Source organism: Mastomys coucha, unplaced genomic scaffold (assembly GCF_008632895.1).
Source record: "Mastomys coucha isolate ucsf_1 unplaced genomic scaffold, UCSF_Mcou_1 pScaffold9, whole genome shotgun sequence".
NCBI classification, from domain to species: Eukaryota; Metazoa; Chordata; class Mammalia; order Rodentia; family Muridae; genus Mastomys; species Mastomys coucha.
The window spans coordinates 46607665-46630826 of NW_022196915.1; the positions used below are offsets into that span (position 1 = coordinate 46607665).

At 43.2% G+C, this 23162-nt stretch overlaps 1 protein-coding gene across 6 annotated transcripts in view; it reads right to left on the reverse strand.

Moving 5' to 3' along the window:
- The window catches only part of Atp8a2 (ATPase phospholipid transporting 8A2), a 554904-nt gene that overhangs the window by 470950 nt on the left and 60792 nt on the right, over positions 1 to 23162 (reverse strand). The window contains exon 1 of one of the 6 annotated variants that reach the window (XM_031362596.1): positions 11917 to 11999. The exons of the other annotated variants lie outside the window; for them this stretch is intronic. Coding sequence (XP_031218456.1) covers positions 11917 to 11956 — 40 coding nt within the window. The 5' untranslated portion in view covers positions 11957 to 11999. Of the gene's footprint in view, positions 1 to 11916; positions 12000 to 23162 lie in introns of those variants that run through there. 6 annotated transcript variants of the gene reach the window in all.

Genomic DNA, 23162 nt, shown 5'->3' on the forward strand with positions numbered 1-23162 from the left:
GGAGGAAACAGGGTTTGTTTGTTGTTTTGGGGTTTTTTTGTTTGTTTTTGTTTTTTGGGGGAGGGAAGGGTAAATAAGAGAGAAAATATCATTTGAAATGTAAATAGAGAAAATATCTAATTTAAAAAATACTAAGCAAGAAAGACAAAATTCAGAAAAAAAAATGAGCCGAAGCAGTCTACTGCTCACATTCCTTTTCAATATGGTGCTCAAACCACTAGCCAGAGCAATAAGACAAGAAGAAAGTAAAAGGAGACAAATAGGAAAAGAAGAACTCAAATTAACCCTATTGACAGATGATATATTTTATATATAAGAAATCACAGACACTCCATCCTGAAACTTCTAGAAATAACCAACACTTGCAAAGTGGCAGGATATAAAATCAACTGGAAAAGATCAGTAGCCTTTCTACACACATGCTCAGAAAAAGATCACTGCTACACTATCAATCATCTATTAAATTTATAGCTGGCAATGTTTCTCTCCCATTCAAGGGACTTCTCTTTACTTATTGTTTCCTTTGCTATAAAAAAAACTTTTCAGTTTTATGATATCCCATTAGTAGAAAGTTAACACTCATAATAGCCAAAAATATATTTAGTAATTAACCTAACAAAGAAACTGAAAGTCCACCAGAATGAAAACTTTAAATCTCTAAAGGAAGAGATTGAGGAAGTCACTAAACGACAGACAGACCTCCCATGTTCACAACTGACAGAACTAACGTTGTGAAAGGCAATGTATATACTCACTGCCATCTCAATCCAATTTCCCATGACATTGTTCACAGAAATAGAAAAAGCATTTTAAAATTCATATCATCTTGAATCACAAAAGATCCCCCGCAAAGCCAAAACAATCCTGAGCAAAAGATACAAACTGGGGAGAGTGGGGGGGGGTTATGATGCCAGATTTCAATCTACATGACAGAGCTATAATAATAATAATAATAATAAAAACCCAGTATGGTAACAGCATAAAAATAGACATATAGATCAATTAAACAAAATAGAACACCCAAACTTGAGTACACAAAAACTGCAGCTATCTGATATTCGGCAAAGATGCCAGAAAATGCACACTTGTGGAAAGGTAGCATCTTCAACAAACTGAATGTCCACACATAGAAGCATTAAAATAGACCTGTATCTGTCATCCTGCCTCACCCCCACAGCCAAATGAATCGAAGGCCTCAATGTGAAATCCTAAACACCCAAACTCTTAGAGGAAAACACAGGCAGTACCCTACATGATAAGGGTGCAGCAGCCAAACAGTGGCAGAGCTTAGAGACTCTTACGGAAGAATAGGAGGAAGGATTGTGGGTCCTGAAGGGAATAGGAACTCCACAGAAAGACCAACTAACCTGTACCCTTCCCTTGGGGCTCTCAGTCTGAACCAACAGCCGAACAACATACACAGGCTGGACCTAGGCCTCCATGCACCTATGTAGCAGATGCGCAGCCTGGTCTTCATGTGGGTCCTGAACAACTGGAATGGGGGCTATGCCAAAAGCTGTTGCCTGTATGTGGGATATGTTCAGCTAGGCTGCTATGTCTGGTCTCAGTGGGAGAGGAAGCACCTAGCCTTATAGAGATTGAAGTGCCAGGGTGGGGGGATACCAGGGGGGGTCCCACCTGCTCAGAGGAGAAGGGGAGGGAGGAGGGAGGAAAGATTTCGGGGAAGGGTGACTGGGAGGGGGACAGTGAGTGGGATGTAAAGTGAATGAGTAAAAAATTAAATTAAATTAAAAATAAAAGATAACGATGCAGGAAAAGACTTTCTGAATGGGACACTCCATTTGCCACTAATTAAGGCCAACAATTAATAAATGAGCCAACTAAAAAAAATAAACTATAAATACGAACAGAGATAAAGAGGAAATATCTGAAAAGATGTTTAATATCCTTAACAATTAGAAAAAAACGTGAATTAAAACTACTTCCAGAGTTCATCTTACCCCAGTCAGGATGGCCAAGATCAAGAAAATAACTGGCAACAAACATGGGCAAGGATGTGGGAAAGGGGCACACTTCTCTGTTGGGAGGAGGGCAAACTGGTCAGTTGCTATGAGAATCTACATGGGGAATTCTCTAAAAGTTAAAAGTAGATCTACCATATGACCAGTGTGCTGGCTAGTCTTAAATCAGCTTGGCTCAGACTAGAGTCATCTGAGAGGAGGGAAACTCAACTGAGAAAACAGCTCTATAAGATCTCACTGAAGGCAAGTCTATGGGGCATTTTGAAATTAGTGATTGATGGAGAAGGGCATAGCCCATTGTGGGTAGGGCCAGTTCTGGGCTGGTGGTCCTGGATTCTGTGAGAAAGCAGGCTGAGCAAGCCATGAGGAACAAGCTAGTAAATAGCACTCCTCCAACGGCCTCTGCATCAGCTCCTGCCTCCCATGTTTCTGCCCTGTTCGAGCTCGTGCCCTGACTTCTTTCAATGATGAACAGTGATGCAGAAGTATAAGGGTGAATAAACCCTTTCCTCTAAAGTTGCTTTTGGCCATGGTATTCCTTGACAACAATAGAAACCCTATAAGATCTCAGCTGGGCCATGCCTGGAAATATGCCCGAGGGAATTGATGTCCTCCTACACAGATGCTTGCTCTGCCAAGTTAATTACCACTCTAGGCACAAGAGCTAGGAAATGGGAATAACTTTAAGTTTCCTTCAACTAACAAATGGATAATGAAATATATATATATACATATATATATATATGTATATGTATATAACAATGAAACTATATGCAGTTTTAAAGAAAAGTGAAATCATGATATTTGCATGTAAATGGATGGAACTAGAAAATATTATATGGAGTGAGGTAAACCAGACCCAGAAAGACAACATCTCATGTTCTCTATTATTTGTGGATCGTAGCTCCCAATCATTGGTTGTGAGTATATAACCTGGATAACCACAGAAACCAGGAAAGAAAGGGGAACACGGAGGGGGGGTGGCTCTTGAGATGAGAAGGGGAGAAATGGGGAAAACAAAGGGAGATTCTAACTGGGGAAGAGAGTAGAGGGTGAGACTAAAGAATAAAGGGATAGGGCTAAGTGACATTAAAGATGTTTGGAAAAGCCACAGGGGAACTTTATTTTATGTTTATTTTAAAATGAATATATAATATATATGAATATATGTATTGGTGATGATAATATGATCATGATGAGCATGATGAAGTTAAGTCACTGGGGTGATAATGTTCTCCCTGAAAGTCATAAACTAACAAAAACCTCAGTGCCAGGCATTGAAACATCCATTGGTTCAGGGGAGTTCAAGAGAACTACTGCAAACAGTGTAGACTGTTATGTAGCCTGCATATAATAGACTTTCCTACACTACCCTGCTCTGTGAACCCTGTTCCCACAGAGCTTTGTTTACTCTCCTGAGAGGATTGTCTCCCCAAGCCAAGAAATGCCCTAGGCAAGGTTTTTCCTCCCCCTCCTCTTCAGCAATGCAGCTTAGCACACTAAAGTTCATTGTGCAAGCACCCCATTTGTCCATGAGACCTGCTGTATCATGAACATACCTGATAATCTGTAAGGGTTTCATTGTTTCTCTATCTCTGCTTTGAACCCTGCACTATTTTGGAATAAAAGCTTCAGAGAAGCTCAATGAAGAGCTTTTGAGCCATATTGCCTGGAGTTCCCTAGTGCTTGCTGTTGAATCTTGAATTGAACTTCAATTCCTCAGCCACTGGAAGTCCCTGGTACAGTTGCCCTTCGTTTCCTCCTAGGACCCGAAGGTAAGACTATTATTATTGCAGACATCACATACTTCAGTCACAAGACTTTGAGCAACTGATCAGGGGCTGACCAAGAACCTCCTCTCTGACAACTAACTCTCAGAGTATCAGGAGGTGCTATGCGACTTGCCGATGGGGGACATTCCTACACAGTGATAAAACCTATGGTCCACAAGAATGACCAGTCCATCAAGATATCCCCAATGGTGCATCTTGGGGATAATCAGCAGCTGTATAATTAGAATTAAGGTTCCTCCATAAGAGGAAATTCACAGCTGATACTATAAGTCTAGCCAAGCATCAGTGGCTGGGAAGGTCATGGTCCCTAGAGGAGATCCTACTACTTTCAGTTTCCTAAACCAGGATAATTGCTAACTCCATTCTAAAAACTCATCCTGATCCGCAGATATGTGTAGTTCTCACCTCTCATTAAAGGAACTTCTCTATGTACCAGATGGAGACCATTACAGAAATCTACAATGGGTCAACATGCAGAGCTCAACAGACTGCTGTATTCAACACAACTGAGACATCTACCATACAACCGCTATCCTACATTAAAGGCTCAGGGGACATTATTGAAGAGGGAGCAGAAAGAATATAAGAGCCAAAGGACCAGGAAGTCAGGTAGGTCTTAGAATAAGAAAGACTACCAGAGTTAAAGACTCAGTTTATAATGATGAATGGGTCAGTTTTCCAAGAGGAATGAACAACCCTTAGTGCTTTTGTTTGTTTCTTTTGTTTTGTCAATTTAACACACTCTAGAGTTATCTGAGAAGAGGGTACCACAAGTGATAAAATACCTCTGTAAGGCTGGCCTGTGAGTTAGCCTGTGAGATGTTTTCTTGATTAATGATTGATGTGGGAGGGCATAGCCCACTATGGGTGGTGCTAACCCCTACGCAGGTGCTCCTGGGTTGACTAAGAAAATGAATTGAGCAAGGTGGTATGAGGCATTCCTTCTTCAGTTTCTGTCTCCACAATCCTGCCTGAGTTCCTGTCCTGCTTTCCCTCAATGGACTATAAGCCAAATAAACCCTTTCCTCCCCAGGTGGCTTTTGGTCATGGTGTCTATCAACAGCAATAGTAACACATAATTTAGCATCTATTAACAAATACGGAAGGAAAGGAATCTGTTCATATGTGGAAGTAGATCAAGACACAGCTACAATACCAGTCAGTACTGCACTTCTTCCAAAGCCAGAAGGCTGAGCACAAACACCATACAGCACCTTTATACCAAGGACACCTATAGAGCACTCTGTCCAACAAAGGAGGGGCACACTGCCTGGCAAGGCAGCCTTCACCAGTACCATCACCTACCATCTCTGCATGGAAAACACTGAGAGGATGAATTCTCTGCTCCAACTTGAAGGAAATCAACAGCTTTTGAAAATTACATAAACACTTGAAAATCAGGGACCATTCAGAGGAAATGCAGGGAACAATTATGGACTGAACATCAATAAATGTCAAAAATTATGTACTTAATCATAGACATTTATAGCTTAAATATTTATATTAGAAAAGTAGATGCACATACCATACAACACACATACAATTAAAACCACCAAGTGGTGTGCCAGGAAGGATATTCAGAAGAGAAACCAGTCAGATAAGAAATGGTCAAATACAGACTTTTGAAGTCACAACTGATTCTGGGAAAAGATTCTCATTTTGTCTACAGGTTTAATTTACAGAAATCATAAGGAATTTTCTTACAACTGTCCATAATTGAGAAACATAAGAAATTATTTTATTATTCTGAAGGAACACTTTAGTTATACTTATCTACATGAAGCCCGTTTAAATGAGTAAAACTAAAAAATTGGTTTGTGATTCCCTAACCCAGTGCAGCCAAATTTTAGCCAGTTTACAAGCTAAAATTCTTTCAGGGAAAAAAAAAGGCCTTAAGCTTCCCTGAATAATATACCCACAACACTGACCTGGCCATTGTACATGGTATACTCGATCTGAAATGTCACACTGCACCATAAGTACATACAATTCCTATACAAGCATCTTTACAGAGAGGGGGCTCTAAAATCTATTAAAACACCTCTTACTTAGCAGCTAAGGAGAAATGACATAATAAACTGAGTTCTACTAAATGTTATTTGTTGAAACCTAAGTCTTTACGACACTTAAACAGGAGGGGGGAATGTGAATTAGAAAAATGTTCAAGTTTTACTTGACTCATTTAATCTGAAAAGCAATTTGACATGGATATTGGACATGTGGATAATTACTTAGGAATTCCTAGCCACCCCACTGTTCTCTAGATTAAGTTAAGAAAATAAAAGTTGTCTCAACCTCCCTGCCTCCCCCACACAGCATCAAAAGAATCTCCTCACTCTTTTCTGCTTAGCCGGAAAAAAAATGTTCAGCTCTAGTCAGACAGATTTGTTTTAGATAAATTTTGAATTTATAATGTCCTTCCCATAATAAATATTTCACTCAGTGAGAAACCTCATAAAAATACCCGGTGATTCAATACCACAGTCTCCTTGGAAAATGAGGCAAGGCTAGCAATGTGGTTCCGCTCCTGCAGAAGGGAGCCAGATAATCCCACCCCAAGCCTATGAGCCCCCAGAAGAGCCATTTTACCCTGACCAGTTAGTTACAAGAGTCACAAATTCACTAGCTCCAGGGAACTGTCTGCTGAGGGCAGGGCAGGGCAGGGCAGGGCGGCAGTTTGAGACACTCCTGTGGAACTGTGTGTAAGCATATTCTGCCCTCCTTCCACTTGGAGTTGCTTAGGTGAAAAGTGGGTGAAGCCCATCAACACACATTCTCTACTGAGTCTCAAATGTCAGAAGAGGTATGCAGGGTGCATTCTGAAGTAGCTTAGCTGGCTTTCCTGTGAGTAAGGCATGGTCAGGAGAAGAGGGTGGTGGCTTGGACACATGGACGGGGGAAGCAGGGGGTAGGCATTCGGTGACAAAGGCAGCCAGGATGGAGGCCAGCCCAAGCATCACCACCAACTCTGAAGTCTAGAGACTCAATGTGCTCTAGAGAATCTGAGAGGGGAGAGGAGAGAAGGAAGGAAGGAATGGGAGGAGAGAAGGGTGAATGGAGGGAGGGAGGGAGGGAGAACATCCAATCCCACCGACACCTATTGCCTTTAATCTATACCCCATCATTTTACGACTTGATCAGCTGCTTCAGGTCCCACTGAATAAAGGAGCAGTGATGCTGTCGAGGGAAGCTTAACCTTGCTCTTCACCCTGCCCACCTCAAACCTACCAAATGGTCATGGGGGCCTTCCTCCAGCATCCTACACTTTCGGTCCATAGGGTTTCTTGGGCTTCCATCAACCAGTCAAGCCCTGCAGGTTCCTGCCTCCACTACCCACCCTGTCTCTGGGCCCAGCCATTCTCTACAGGAATCCCACGTGTTGTTGAGACTAGGGAGTCGTCCTCCCTCCTTCTCAGTAGCCTCTTTAAATTGTCCTTTCCTTCTGTAATCTCTGATTAAGTAGACTAGGGGTTTATGCCAGTACATGAGAATGGAGATTTTGGCTAAAATGTTTTTAAAAAAAAATCAATACTTGACTAAAGTCAGCATACCTCAACTTAGTCAATAAAACCAGGCCCACTTTGAGCTAGGAATAGTACATGCACTCAGGACAGAAATGCTGGGGACAGGCACTGCCCTTCTTGAAGGTTAAGGAGACAAGGACAAAGAATGCCAAGTGCACACCATCAGAGCATGTGTGCCCAGCCTCACACAAGCACACAAGAAGGCATGCTGAAGGGGAGCAAGACCAATCAGGGCAAATCCCCATAGTGGGAAAATGACTAGGCCCCAATTTTAAGAACAACAAATAAGTCTCAGTACCACAAAACAGCTTTCTAAATAGACAAAAAAACATATTAAAGTCTACCAAGACAAAACTAAATGTTCAAAACTAAATGTTCAGGGTCACATTCTGGAAGGTGAAAAGAAACAAGGTGTGCACTGTGTGCTGAAGGGAGGTAGGCTTGAGGGACAGAAGCCAGGTTGAAGGACTCAGCATCCCTGGGGAGCATCTAAAACACTCTAACTGTGGCACTGACAAATCTGAGAGGTGAGAGAGGGTGGTGCAAAAACAGACAGGAAGAAGCATAAAGCAGGGGGATCCAGAGGGTCATGCTCAGGGTAGGGGATTGAGAGAGATGGTGGAGTTGACAGAGCTATCTCCAGAGAGAGGAAACCAGAGAGGAGAAAAATTACCATGACAGAAAGCCCAAGCAAGAGACAAGAGCAACACTAACCACAGAATATCAGGGCAGTGGAGGAAAGAGAGTGCTGGAAAGAGCTCTCTTTGAACATCTCTAGTCTGTGGATGCCTTCAAGGGAATGTGTTTGGACATTTGTGTAGTGGTTAAAGGTAGATCAGGGCTAGTCAATATGCGACCCACTGTCTAATGACATGGGAAGTGCATGTGAACCTGGCCAGCCCAAGGAAAGCTCAGGCCGCATGGCATGACTTAGACAGTGTACAGCTTTAAATGTTCAGAACAGACAGAATGTCTAAGTTATGGTTTGGCTGTGAAATGGTCTAAACAGATTCGATGTTTGAACACATGGTCGTCGGCTGGTGAGAGTGTTTCGGAAGGTCACGGATAGACTCGGATGGGAAGTAAAGCTGGGGGCGGATCTTTGAAGGTACACCCCGGTGCCACGTCAGGTCCCATTCTCTACTTCCTGTCAGCCACTGCAGTGTGACCAGCCACAGCTCCCACCCGCCTGTCTTCTCCTTCATGATAGATTAAATCCACTGAAATGACAAGCCAAAGCAAACATCTCCTTGGGAAAGACTTCTGCCGGACATCTGGTCACAGCCACAGGAAATTCAACAGAGGGATGTGAGCTTTTTATCCCGAGAAGCTGAAGAAAGAAAGCAAACTCAAAGCAAAAGGGGGGAATAAAGATGAGAGAGGAAGACAGTGAGCAGATAAGAGACAAGCTCTGCAGACTGAGGCAAACGGCAAACAGGCACACTTGGAAACTGAGCAAGAGGATGGACGAACAGACAGCAGAAGGAGGAGAGTAACAGCCATTGGGTGCCAAGAACTAGGTCTTTCTACATACTTGAGAGTAACGAAGGAGAAGGAAATAAGGATCGCTTAGGAAAACACAGGGCTCTTCATACTCGATCCTTCAAGATGGTCTCAGAACGAAGTACTCATTGAACAACACTCAAAAAGAAGAAATATGGCTTCCACAAGAAGTGCAATTTCAAGGCAGCTCCCCTGCAAGGCCCTGCTTTAAGAACTCCATCTGGCCCAGCGGTACACACCTGCAATCCTACCATTTGGGAGTCTGAGGCAGGAGGATGATGAGTCCTCCCCACACAGAACATGCCTGTCCTCTCTCACCTGGGATAAAACCACTTCTGACTTGGACATGCTGTGGGGAGGGGTCAACGCTATTTTCCTGTTGTGAGGGGGACACAGTCACAGGCACACTCAGAGCAGTAGCAGTCTTTTCTCCCTTTGCCTGGCGAATACTTCTTCTTGCTTCGGGTCGTGAGAGTGGAGTCGAAGGCTCTTTGGCTTACTCGGCTGACATGAGTGTCTCATAAGAGAGTTTCTGTCACTGGAAAGCCTTGAAGGAACATTTGTCCTTAAATATGTCAAGAAAATAGTTTCTTTTCCTAAAACACTTTTCATGTCAAAATAAATGTAAATTTACACCTGAACTTAACATTAGTCATAATTGTTAGTGCAGAAAACTCTACATTTTCATTTGCTTGCTATGTGTATATATGAGTCTGTATGTAGTGTTACAGCAAGAAAATGTCAATCTGCTTCATGGTTATTAGGATTCTATTAAACTGTGAAAAATGAACTTGGTGAATTACATATGGCCAGGAGTTCTTGGATAGCATCAAAGGCACAGTTAATAAGTCAGACAACCTGGGCTTGGTTAAAATTAAACAGGGGTTGTGTGTCAATAGACTATCACACAGAGAATAGGGAAAACATTTACTGCAAACCAAATATCTGACTGACAAAGGGTGAGTATCTGAAACAGAGAGAGAATTCAGGACTTCAACAGTAGGGAAATCCAAGCAGAAGCAAACGTGGGCAAAGGACATCAAAAGGCCACTCTCCAAAGAAGATAACCAGAGTGAAGAGAGATTCAGCATCGCTATTCATCAGCAAGAGGCAGATCAAAACTAAGGCGAGAGTCCATCAGCATCGCTATTCATCAGCAAGACGCAGATCAAAACTAAGGTGAGAGTCCACCTCACACCCATCAAGATAGGCTGATTTTAAAATAATTGAAAAGAACAAGAGTTGCCAAAGAGAGAGTTGTTGGTAGAAATATAAAATGTATCCCTGTTAAGGGTGGTTTTAGCCAGGCGATGGTGGCACATACCTTAAGTCCCAGCATTTGGGAGGAAGAGGCAGAAGGATTTCTGAGTTCAAGGCCAGCCTGGTCTACAGAGTGAGGTGGTTTTATGGTGGTTCTTCAAAAATCAGCAGGATTGTCATATGAGTTGACAGTTTCCATTTTAGTACATGTCCCAAATCACTGACATCATGGTCATGGTGAGTTATTTCTAGGCCCATGTTCACGACACCAGTATTCACAGTAGCAAAACTATAGAAACAATTCTAGCGGTCATGGATGGGTCAGTAAATAGCCCAACTATGTTATTTATATGCAGTGGATGGTCACTTGGCCACTAAAGGGAAGGGAATCTTAGCATATGCTACATCAGGAATGAAATTTGAGGGCATTGTGCTTGGTGATAAAAGCTAATCTAAAAAAAGTATCCTAAGATGGAACTTGCATGAGGTACTTAGGATGGTGAGACTTTCTAAGAAGGAGGTAGGGGCCAGAGGCTGGGGAGAGGGGGAAACGCAGCCTTAGTGTTTAATGAGACTATGTAATTCCAATTTTGCAAGCTAAAAAGAGTGCTGGAGATGGATGCCTTTGATGATTAGACAATTAGTGGTTTACTCAATGAGCGTACCTATACATATATAAATAGTGGCGGTGGGCTGGAGAGGCAGCTCAGCGTTTAATGCAGTTAGAGACTGGAGCAGTAACTGAGTTTGGTTCCAGCGCCCAATCAGTAGCTCACAACTATCTGTAACTCCAGGAACCCTCGCACTCTCCCCTAGCCTCTGAAGATGACAGGCCTAAACACACATACACACATGCAGACAAAACACTCATACACATAAGATAAAAATAGGTACATTTTTTAAAAGATTTGCTTAAAGTGATAATGGTGATGTATTTTATGAGTATTTTACATGTCGTCTCATCTTGTAGATTCAACACAAAGCACTGCCACTTATCTATGCCCAGGATAATGAGAATGCCATTCTCCTCACATAATAAGGACTGACACACTCGGTTCAAATGCAACCCATGCTGGTGAGCAGCCGGTTAGGTTTGTCCCCCATTACAGTCCTTATGTTATCTTGCCTCTTAAAGGATGCTCAGAGACAAAGATGCAATTCACCTTCTTGGAATGTTTCTCTTCCAGCCTTTGGCACACCACTAGTCTTAAGCTACACGAATGAATGGGATGCCTAAGGATAACCAGCATGATATTAAACCAAAAGAAACTGTCTCGAAACAACTTTAGGTGGAAAGAGAGGATCACCTTTCTTCCGGCAGCACTAAGGAACAAGCCCCACACTTCATGCTCAGCCAATGACTCTTCTGCTTGCTGCTGACTCTCAGGAAAAAGCCAGGTGAAAGCAAGATGAATATCATGATTCCCAATCGGGAGCCATAATTCTAATTTTACAGCTGTCCTCTGGTGACCATTCAAGCAAACCGGCTACTTCAAAACCACAGAAAAAAATCCAAGACGCTCTCACAGCAGAACTGATGGGTTTCTTACTAGTCACACAATGAAGCATTGAAACTTTCCTCTCCCTTAAACAGTATTTCAAGGGATTCGACATATGTGAAATACACGCAGCTAACGATTATAGACAGAAAGCGTTCCCTCCACAAACAAACACTGTTTCACTTTGTCTTAAACTGCCAGCCTACAATCTGCACTGAAAGGGTGTGACATTGAAAGCCTGTTCACTACCATCATCTCCTCAAGCCCTGCTGTTTCTGCTATGGTCCTCTTTCCCCCCATACCCGGTAGTGGTGATGTCTGTTTTCAAAAAGGCTGTGACAACAGCATCCATTACCTATGGAGCAGCATCTTCTGCAGCGGCAGACATGAGGCATGGCGCGTAGCCCTTCACACCACGGCCTGAAAACAAAGACAGCAGAAGTGTGCTCGGTTCCTGTGTGTTTAGGGAGCTTAAGGCTGGCCCGGGATAATCTAGGAGGATTATGCAGCTATGGCTGCAACTGCTCTCTTCTAATGCACCTGCTCTCCAGGGCAAGAAACAGGATGGGGAGCAGAGCGTTATACAGGATCAAAGGAGCAGCTCTTACATTTTAGTTGTAATTAATGCAGGAACTATCCATTATTCTGGACTGTAGAGCGATAATGTGACACACAAATCCAACATGTAATGACCAAACCAGGATAACAAGCATCTTCACACTTCAGATGTGGAGCTTGTCTCCTGTGGGATGCTCTTAGCTCCCTCTCATAGATATTATACAATACACAAGAACCATGGAATAGTGTCATCCTGAAATCTCTCTACACTAGAGCTTATCCCTCATGTCAACTTTGAAAAATCCTTTATTTATGTGTATGTTGTGTGTGTGTGTGTGTGTGTGTGTGTGTGTGTTGCCTGAGTATATGTCTATGTACCACGTGTGCCCTCTGAGATCAGAAGGTGTTGGATCCTCTGGAGCTGTAGTTATACACAGTTGTGAGTGGCCATGTGGGTGCTGTGTACCAGTATCATATAACAGGGCCCACGGGATGTTCTAGGATTGCTCTGCATAGACATGTTAGAACAGATTGCCCGTTCCCTACCATTTTCCTAGGGAATGTGGTAGGTTTGTGGTTCCTGTCAACAACATCGTTTTACTTCCCAGAGGCAGATTCCCTGTTCTGGATTCAGCATAGCCTTGCATTTGAGCACAGCCTCTCTCTAATGGACGTGTATTCTCCTGATGGATCGCCCCTTCAGCCTTTGACTGCTTGAAGCCTGTCAGCTAAATGCATTTTCCTCTTTAACCTCTGGCTCGGCTTCCTTTCCCTTGCTCCTATTTTCTCTTATCCTCTATTTTCCACTTATTTTTGGTCACAGCTTACTATGCTATGTTGGCATGTGGAATCCATAATTCTTTAAAAGGACTACAATTGGGTGGCTGTGGCAGCTGTGGTGGCACACACCTACACTGGGGAAACTGAGGAGGGAGGCAGGCTCAAGGTCGGCCTGATTATATAGTAAAACTCGGTATTAAAAAAAAAAAAAGACTACAGTTAAATAATATGATAAAATATTTTAAATGAAGAAATAAAAACCAGTATTGCTAGATCCATTTGGCAACAGTTCTGTCCAAAGCTGTAAAACAGAAATCTAACTCATCTCTTCTGGCTTTTTGGTTATTTATAGAAAACAACCCCCCACAGAATTACTGTGAAAGTTGACGACACATTTAAAAGCCCCTTTGAAAGCAAGGTGGTCTTTAGAGAGAGGTCCTTTCTTTGTTGTTTCCCGAATATTTCTAGGTTGTTTGTCTCCGCTCTACCTAGAGTTCGCCTTTCCCATCTGCCCTCAAAATTGTATGGTCCTACAGTTCAAAGGTCAACTAAGGGTCGCAGAAAGTCAAAGACAGTGGCTGAGTTAGGAAAGCACCAAGGTAACAAATGGAGCAAACAAAGGGAATGAATGAAATCTCACAATGTAAAAACAGGCATGTGCACAAAGATTATCACTTATCCTTTACTCCTACTTCTAAAACACTATGGTTTATGAAAAGAAAAGGGCTAACATGGAAATGCTTGTTCCATTTTCTGTTAAACCTTATTTTCAATAAAATGACTTTCTCCACGTTGAATTAATCAATCGCGCTCAATTTACCACCGTGTTGACTTTGGGTCTCTGAGATAAAATGTCAAGGAAACAATTTTTTAAAGGAGAGATTAGTTCGCTGAGGCTCAGAGGTTCCCATCGGAGATCTCCCAGCTCTATCTGCTGTTGTCTGAGGCAGCACAGGGTACCGTAGAGGGCGGAGGAGAGCATAGGCAGAGGCTGCTCACCTTGAGCAATGGGGTAGGTGGGAGGAGGAGGAGAAGGAGACATCAGGGACCAGTGTTCCCTTCGCATTCATACTCCTGGTGAAGTCCCCCTTCAACTGGGCTCCACCCCCTAATAGCCATTAATCAGCATCCACCTGATGCAATAACCTTAGAACAGCTCTGCCACTCGGGGAATATGGAGTTGACAGTGAGTGTCTTTTGTTTCTTAGAAGTAGAAATGGAGAACGTTTTATTAAGAAAGGGAAAGTCCTCACAGGAGTGGGTGTTGGCTAGTGGGTAGGGAAAGGCCAACATGGTAGTTAAGAGGCTCTGTTTTATCCCAGCCACAGCTCTCACCAGAGCACTTGGCATGCCAGGTCTACACCGGACTACAGTGAAGAATTCTGTCTGGAAGCATAAATACTGTAGATTATCAGTATATGTAAAATATGTCTTAGCCAGACATGGTAGCACACACTTGCAACCCCAGCACTTGGGAGGATGAGGCAAGAGGATCATCATGAGTTCAAGACCAACCTGGGTTCCATAATGAAACCTATCTCAAAAAAGCAAGCAGTCAAATAAGCAAAAGCCCAGCGCTCACTTTGTCTCTAAAGCCCGCACTCTGCCCTTCCTGCCATCCTTGTTTTGTCTTTGAATAAAGCAGGAACTTACTTTAATGCATTTTCTTTAAAGACCCATTTGCAATTCTGGCTTTAATAAGAGGTGTAAGGCTCACTAATCCTATTTGACAGTAAAGCTTCTACCTTCAAAAAAAAGATCGTTTAGAAATGCTAAAGACAGTCTCCAGAAATACCAGGAAAAGCTCTATTTCAGACAGTCATATTGATCTACATACACCCATTTCCTAAATGTACCACAGTCTCACAAGCCTTTGGCCACTGATGTCACAGGGATTTGATGTGTTGGGAAGCCCCAGATTTCTCAACATTGGATATATACCTGCGGCAGGAAGAAGCAAAATATATAAATATCTCCTTTTTTTTTTTTTTACCACCGTTCAGGAAGGCAAACAACATTAAAATGTTGTTCACTATTCACCACCAAATACCCTGGCCTAGGATGTTATGGTAGTTTACTGACAAGTAAGTCTTTGCTATTTCACTTGAGGCAAATTTAAAATCTCCAGTGAGAAGACCAAGGGACATGGTCTCAGCCCAATGAAAAGACTGCCAATAGCTTAGACTTCTCATAAAAGGCACAGGAGTGGACACACAGGGGCTTCTTTTTTTCTAAGGATGCTGAATTCTTCAGAAGAACAGTTTGCCTTATAATTTTAGATAAAATTATGGGAAGAATAAGTAAGATACTTTTTTCACTTGGAGTTTCTAAAATTAATAGTCTATATTTTCCTGATGCAAACCTTTTAAAAAGGAACAGAAACACAAATCAATATAATACCATCAGTGCATGTTCCATGGGGGATTAAAAAAACCACAAGATCCATTATCTCTGCAAATATGGCTCCAGGGGAACAGAAAGTCCTATCTATCCCACAAAGAACAAGGAGTAACCTACACCATCCATTCTGGACACTTCAACCACGCTTTAGGTAAAGATGATTCCAGAAGAAATCTTTATAACTCAGCATCAAGTATTTTGCTGTAACAATAGAACGTGAACTAATTACTCAGGAGAACCCAAAGCATCAATCCCATTCATTTCGTCAATAATCCTCTTGTCGCTCTTTATTGCTTTATTTCTGCATCTAAACTTCATGCTTTGGAAGCAAGGAGTACAAGCAAGCACCCTGCCTGTTTCTACCAGCATCGACAGGTTCCCCACAAGGCTATCTTCCTACAAAAACTCTGACTAAAAATAAAACTTTGAATGTACTGGCTCTCTCTCCCAGGAGGCAGAGCCCATGCCTGGTTCCCGTGCCCAGAAGATCCTGTAGCTCTGAGGCCTCCAGTATTTGCACTGTCAAGTACTAATAAATGCTCACCCAGCATCCAGCAGATAAGCACAAAAGTTCAAGGCGCCCCAGCGTGGAAATGCACATAGGTCCTAAGGAGAGCATTTGGAGCCCAAGAAAGTTTAATGCATCTGTGAAGCCCTAAACTTCCATTATTCCCCAGGGATGAGATGGCATCTTACAGAATGATACAGGAGCCGTCCTTGCAGGACGGTTATGCTCATGAGAGTTGAACCTGTTCATATGCCAACCACACACACACACACACAGAGAGAGAGAAAGAGAGAGAGAGAGAGAGAGAGAGATATTAAAATTGGTGGTTGTTTTATTTTTTGACATACCTAAGTTCAATCATAAAGGAAGAGTTGGAATGTGGCGCTCAGTGAGAAAGCACTTGCCTAGCTTGTGCAACCCCAGGGTTCCTTGCCCAGCTATGTAAAGCAGCAACCACCCACAAACCCCAAACATGAGATTATCACTGACCTTCTGCCTCTGAGGCGACTGGCTGCAAGATAAGTCTCAATATCATGTATAAAATTTTCAAAGCCCAGTTCTTCTTAAAGAGGGACTCCCAGCTGTCCCTCTCCTTCCTCTGCTTGCTTCATGGCTGCTGACTGACTACCTGCAGGACTACCTGCTAGCCCAACTTCAGGCTCTAGGCAGGACTCTCTAACTCCCCTGGGTTCTCCTGTCCTACAAGAAAAGCCAAAATCTCTCAGTAAATCACACAAGGCCCTAACCATTGACCTAAATGCACTGTTTTCCAGTTTAGCAAATAACGGTCTACCCCGCATATGTAGGTCTCTAAAGGAACTGGAGATCTGGCAGCTATGACTTAAGCTACTCATTTCTTGAACTATTCATTTGAAAGGGAAGATATTTAAGAGAAACAAATGACTTAAACGTGAAGAATACTACCCTTCCACTTGGCCACCTGGCTGCCTCATTTCTATCCTGGAGACTCACATTTACAGGACTCCTAAACCATGAGCACAACAGTTGTCCCTTTTAGATTGTAACCTGCTGTGTCCTGTGGAGGGGTAGGGACAGCCTGCTGCCTACTGAAAGTCTACCCACTCCACAGCCTGGAGCTGTAACCTGGGAGTATCTTCCGGCTGTCAGAGGAAGTCAAGTGACAGGGTCTTGTGAAGGGAACAGTACCAGAAAGGACTTGTCTGTCCAGGTGGGTCATGGCCTCAACGCTCTGCTTCTCTCCATCCCTACCCGATTGAAGGAAAGAAATGCAGTAATTTTGGATGGATATTTGGGTACCCAAGCCTGCTTGAAAGTGAGCTTCCAGGAGACCTTAAATTACCTTGCTGAAAGGAAAGATCTGTGCTGAGTAACTCACCTCCCAGGAAACACACCACCACAAACATATTAAATGTTACTCCACCCAAGAGTGGTCAGCAATATACAGATTGTAACAATGAGGATACACCTGTACCTTTAGATTGGACTGACTTAAGAATGGCAATAAATAATAAAGTTTGCAGTGAAAAAGTAGAAATGTGTAGTCGCAGAGACAGACTGTCACCAAAAGAGGGAAGGCACATGCCTGTAATCTTAGCACTTGAGAATCTGAGGCAGAAAAAAACATCATGAGTTTAAGGTTAATCTTGGCTTTATAGTATATCTCACTCACCTCCCCACAATGGACCAGTATGATCTTCAGAAACAGAAATAAACATGCAATAAAATCCAAAGCGCTGTTTTACTTTTTAGACTGTATCATACAAACACACTTTAAAACATACAAAAAAAAAAAAACTCCACCTAGGTCTTAAGTATTGCTCAACAAGTACAAGTGTGGGAAACTCGAGTTCAGTTCCCCCAGAGCCCACATAAGGCTGCACAGCTGGCTCACATCTGTAATCTCAGCAGTCCCACAGAGAGATGAGAGGTAAAGGCAGCAGAATCCCCAGAAGCTCATGGGCCAGCTAGTGTGGTGTGCACGGCAGCAGACAACACTTGACCCTGTCTCAGACAATGAGGGAAGCAAAGGCTGACACCAAAGTCTGTCCTCAGACACACACAGGCATGATGCAAGCACGCATAAAGATAATAAAACAAACTTTCAATGCTACATCAATGCTTTTAAAAGAGCCCATCCTATAGGTTTACCAGGCAAATGCTTATGCCAAGATACATTACTGAAATCAATTTAAAAAAAAAAAAAAAAAAAAAGGCCTCTGTATGCTTTAAATCCTTATGGAATCTTTTATATGTGTGGTCTTTATTCATAACTATTGTCTGTTTACATAATACTATAGTTAAATTACAACCCTTTTAAAAAGGAGCAATGATGCCTGCTGTTAGGATGGCATCCACCAGGAAGTGGCACCGCCAAGGTAGCTCTAGCCAAGTCCTCAACTCAAAAACTCTGAGCTGAATTCACCTCCTTCTTTGTAGATCACCCAGTTCCAAGTAGTTCTCCACGGGAACAGAAAATAGACTGGTGCAGCATTTCTTGCCTTCTCTAAAATCCAGAACCTGAAGCTGACATTGTATTCATGGCTTCTAATAATCACTTCATTTGTAAGTGATGGGAATCGGGCAAGGAGGACATAGAACAAGGATCAGTTCTAGGGGCTCTATCGTACAGAAAAATGGGTTACCTAAGAGGAGGAGAAAAGGGGGAGGGGAGAATGGAGAGGAAGAGGAGGAGAGATAAGGAAGGAAGAGGAGGAAGAGGGAGTAGAAGGAGGGGTGGAAGAAAAGGGAGAGAAAGAGGGTAGGAAGAGGAGAAGAAAAAAGCAGGCATCTACTCAGCTATCTCCAAAAGGAACTTAAGCAAGATTCTGCCTCTTTGAGACTTGTTCAGTAACAACAAGAAGTGACAATGCCTGCACACATTTGTTTCATCCCCTGAACATCCCATGGCAATCCACGGAATCACTGCAGGCTCTTTACTGGCTCACTTGTTTGGCTTCTGCCGTGCTGAGATGGAAGCCAATGCCTTGTGCACACTAGGCAAGTACTGTGCCACTGGGTTACCTTCTCAGCCTCCAATGATTATTGTTTTGTTTTCCTGGCTGTCTATTTCCAGTTCCATGCCGGTAAGAGGTAATATTACTTGTGTAATTTTTAAGTTGTCACATAGTTGATTTATTTTTAGAAGAATGGGGGAAAGCACAATGAATTCTAAAGATTCTAAAGCCAGTAACATCGCTTGTAGTGTAAACCAGGAGGGCCTGCATCCAAGTGCAAAATCCCCAGCATCCCTGCACTAAAAAGTTGGGCATGGTGGCCATGATTGGAATCCAAATGCTGAAGAGGTGGAGACAGGAGGCAAAGTCTACTTGGTGAATTGTAAGCCTGTCTCAAAAAATCAAGGGGACAGCCCCTGAGGATTAAACTTTAGCCTCTATATACACATGAACATATGTATACACAGGGGGAGGGGGAGGGGAGGGGTGTGTTCTCTGTCAATGCAGAGCACATCACACTTCACAGTAAGACCGTAAGTTCTGGAAATTGAATCCAAACTTTGGAAATGAAAGAAAAAACATAATCGGAACCAGAAGCTATCCCTGCGCATATACTTTTGTAGAGGATTTGTACATAGTTATTTGTAACTGGGCCAATTTAAATTCTAAGTTACATGTGTCCTTTCCAGCCCCAGCTTCCTGAGAGAAAGCGGCACTTCCAGGTCTGTGTGGAGTGGCACCTGCTCTGATACTCCCACCACAGTGTCCCCAAATACTTCCTGGGACTACCTGGGACTGTGTTTATTAGAGCATTGATCTTTATAGATTAAACATTAAACCCACTTTAGTTATTACCCCAGATTTTATGATTGCAAAATCACGTCTACAAGCACATCCCTTTTGCCGTGTGACAATTCTGGAGATGTGACATTCATATAGAAGTACTATTTAATATGATATCCAGAGAGACAGAAAGCCCTTATGCAGCCTTGCCCTGTTCCGGCCACAGGCACTCCGGGTTCCCTCGGCTCACTGTTTCTGATCACACATGGCCCAGCTAGACAGCTTGTTTGCCTCTATCAAGCATTTTTCTTCAAACGATTTGACATATGGAAAGGAATAAACCTGAGAGCGAGCTCAATGCAGTCCTCAACTCAAGTTTCAAAATAATGACCCAGACTGTATCTTCCAGGACACACATGTAACTGTGTTTATCTAGAAACCTTCAGTTGAGTCTAGAATGCATCGAATCACAAAGACCAGCTAACATGACGTAAGTGCACATGCCTTCTAGAATGATGCAGTCTGTCTCAGTTCTTTGCTCCTTTCAATATCATCTTTACAGTTTGTTAGAAAATGCAGAGTTAGGGCTGGCAAGATGGCTCAGCAGTTAAGAGCACACTGACTGCTCTTCCAAAGGTCCTGAGTTCAAATCCCAGCAACCACATGGTGGCTCATAACCACCCATAATGAGATCTGATACCCTCTTCTGGTGTGTCTGAAGACAGCTAAAGTGTACTTACATATAACAATAAATAAATCTTTAAAAAAAAATGCAGAGTTAAAGGACCTACGCAGGGCATGTGTCCCTGGCACCTTAATCCCAGGATGCTCCCACTAGATTACAGCTTGCTCCATGCTCCATTTCCTACTACCCCATCTTCTAGTTCTAAACCTACATGCTTCCTAAACAAGAGATGTTTGAACTAAGTACCTTATAGTTGATGGCTAAGAACCTGGCTGCTGCTGGCCCTTAAGCACTGCCACCTGCTTGTCTATAACATGACAGATTTTAAAGTTTTTAATGTTGTGTGTGGGGGTGGGGGTGGGTGGGTGTACCCGCCCTCTATCTGATTGAATCCCAGCACTTTCGTCACCCAGAACACAGCTTCCCTGATGAGGAAGGTACACTGAGCATCACTGAAACTCTCTGGTTCCTGCTTCGTGATCCGCTGCCTGTTTTACCTCCTGCTCCTTCTCTCTGTGACAGAACACACACAGCCAAAGGACTGTGAGCAGTACACGAGGCATAAGGCCACACTGGCAGATGACTTAGTAAGTGCCAAGTGTAACATATTTTGTTTCTACTTTAAAAAGGCCCTGAGAAGGAAATATTGTCAACTCTGAGCTTGCACAGCAAGTAGAAGGAAACGTTTGGACTGTACCAGGAAGTCTGCCTCAACCCCACTGCTCTCTCGTGGAGCAAAGAGATAAAGCAGAAGGATTAAACTCCACAGCCAGGGTAAAGCACTTCAGCTGTTACTCCATGCCCCCACAGTGATAACGTGATGGTAGGAACACTATGCACTGCATGTACAGAGGATGCGCATGGTCCTCAAGCAAGCTTCTAAGCTACCAGATGGAGTTCAAGCTACGCTCCTCCCAAATGCAGCACCGTAACCTTGAGAAACCAGAGAAGCAGGAAGGTCACTCTAATTTCTCCTACCTTTTCCCCCTGCAGCAGGAAGATCCCTCATGAGAGAAACGCCCTTCTGCCAGCCAGAAGAAAAGAAACTCCCAAAGAATCTGAGCAGACAGCCCTGGCTAATTCAGTAAGTCCATCTCATCATCCTTTCCTGTCTGCCACACTTCTCCATGACCACACACAACTCGTCCAAATGTAAAACACATGAGTTTATACATCTTTATTACTGAAGGCTCCTGTCTCCTGCACATGTGTATGCTTCTCTCTTGTTGGTCTGTCTTTTGTGATGGGGGACCTTAGCTGCGACCCTAGTGATGAGCAAGCAAAGGAGAATCTTAGATTCTCTACACTGGGGCAACCAGTCTTTTCTCCGTGTTTAAAATCAAGCTATCTGGAGCTAAGTGGTCAGAGCTCTGAGGAGATGTTAACAAGAATGCAGGTCCCTGGGGACAAATGCCTGCAGTCTCTGCATGACTAAGGACAATGGGGGCTTGAAGTTTAGAACAGTCATGTGTCCTAGCCAAGATGTGGAAGCCTTTCCAACATGAGCACATGAAAGCTCACACCTGCACTCTCATCTCCGGGTCCAGTGTAGCTGCCCACCCCTCAGCCAGCTCACTGTATGAAGAACCTCTCCATCAGAGGGCATGTCCCAGTCTTATCACAGAGCCTTGGGGGCCCTCCAACACACTGAAGACATAAAGCCAAGGAGGGAAAATGTGAACTTGAGTAGAAAACCGTGAGTTATTAAGATCACACTCTCCAGAGGATTAGGTCTTGGTGTCTCGCTGTCTTTAAGTCTGTGAACAGAAGATAAGCAAAGGCAAGCAACTTCGATCTTATCTGCAGACAAGGAAGTGCTATGAGATGTCTGTTCCATTTACCGTCTCCTCGTCCTCCATGCTGTTAAAGGTGCCCCGTTTGCATTTCAATATTCCTGCACACTCCCTCTTAACACTACCTCCATGAGAGTGACGATCCCTGCTGGAGACAGAATCCAGGTCCTCACGCATGCTAGATGACTGCTCTACTCCTGAACGACCTCCTGAATCCAACTTGGGCAATCCATTAACACAGGGTGATGCCAGATCAAGAGGCGGCACAGCAGGCTGTGGAGGCCTGTAGTAGGTGCTTCCACTGATCTGCAGAATTTGAAATTGTTAAGGAAATTTCATCTGACCTCTTTGACTTAGGTCCCTCATGGTTCTAGAACAATGCTAGAGACATTGTTACAGGAGATCAACGGTCTCCTGTTAGTGCACACCTGAGAGTTCATCCACACAGGAAGTTATGTGCTGGGCAGGGAGTCATAGGCTCCATAGTTGTTGAAGGACAATCATCAGCTTCTTGAAGTTGAACACATAAGGGGAAAAGCTAAAAAAGTCTGTTAAAGGAAAAATAATTATTAATAGGGTGAGAGGTGTTTAGAACTGTATGGGTTAAAATCTGCAAGACTAGGGTACTATACAAATCAGACAGCAACACCAGCGGTGGTAGCACATGCCTTTAATCCCAGCACTGGGGAGGCAGAGGCAGGTAGATCTCTGTGAGTTCAAAGCCAGCCTGGTCTACAGAATGAGATCCAGGACAGCCAGGGATACACAGAGAAACCTTATCTGGAAAAATAAAAACAAATAAACAACAACAAAAACCAAGTAAGAAAAAAAAACCTGTTAACTTTTCTTATAGACATTTTAAAGGCTTGCTGACCAACATCACAATAAAGCTGAGGTGACATTGCAGCCAATGGGTGCTCTGCCTATTCCTCTATGCTTAGAAGGGTTGGTGTGTTTTTTTTAAACCTTGTTTTTACATGTATTAGGACCTGGGAAAAGGCAGGTATGCACCATGGCTCATGGGTGGACAGCTTGTGGAATTAGGTTCTCTCCTTCTACCTTGTAGGTTTCAGGGTTGTCGGGCCTGATGGCAGGCACCTGTACCCACTGGGCCATCTCAGCAGCCTAGATGCTTTAGTTCTTTGTGTAGTGACTGAC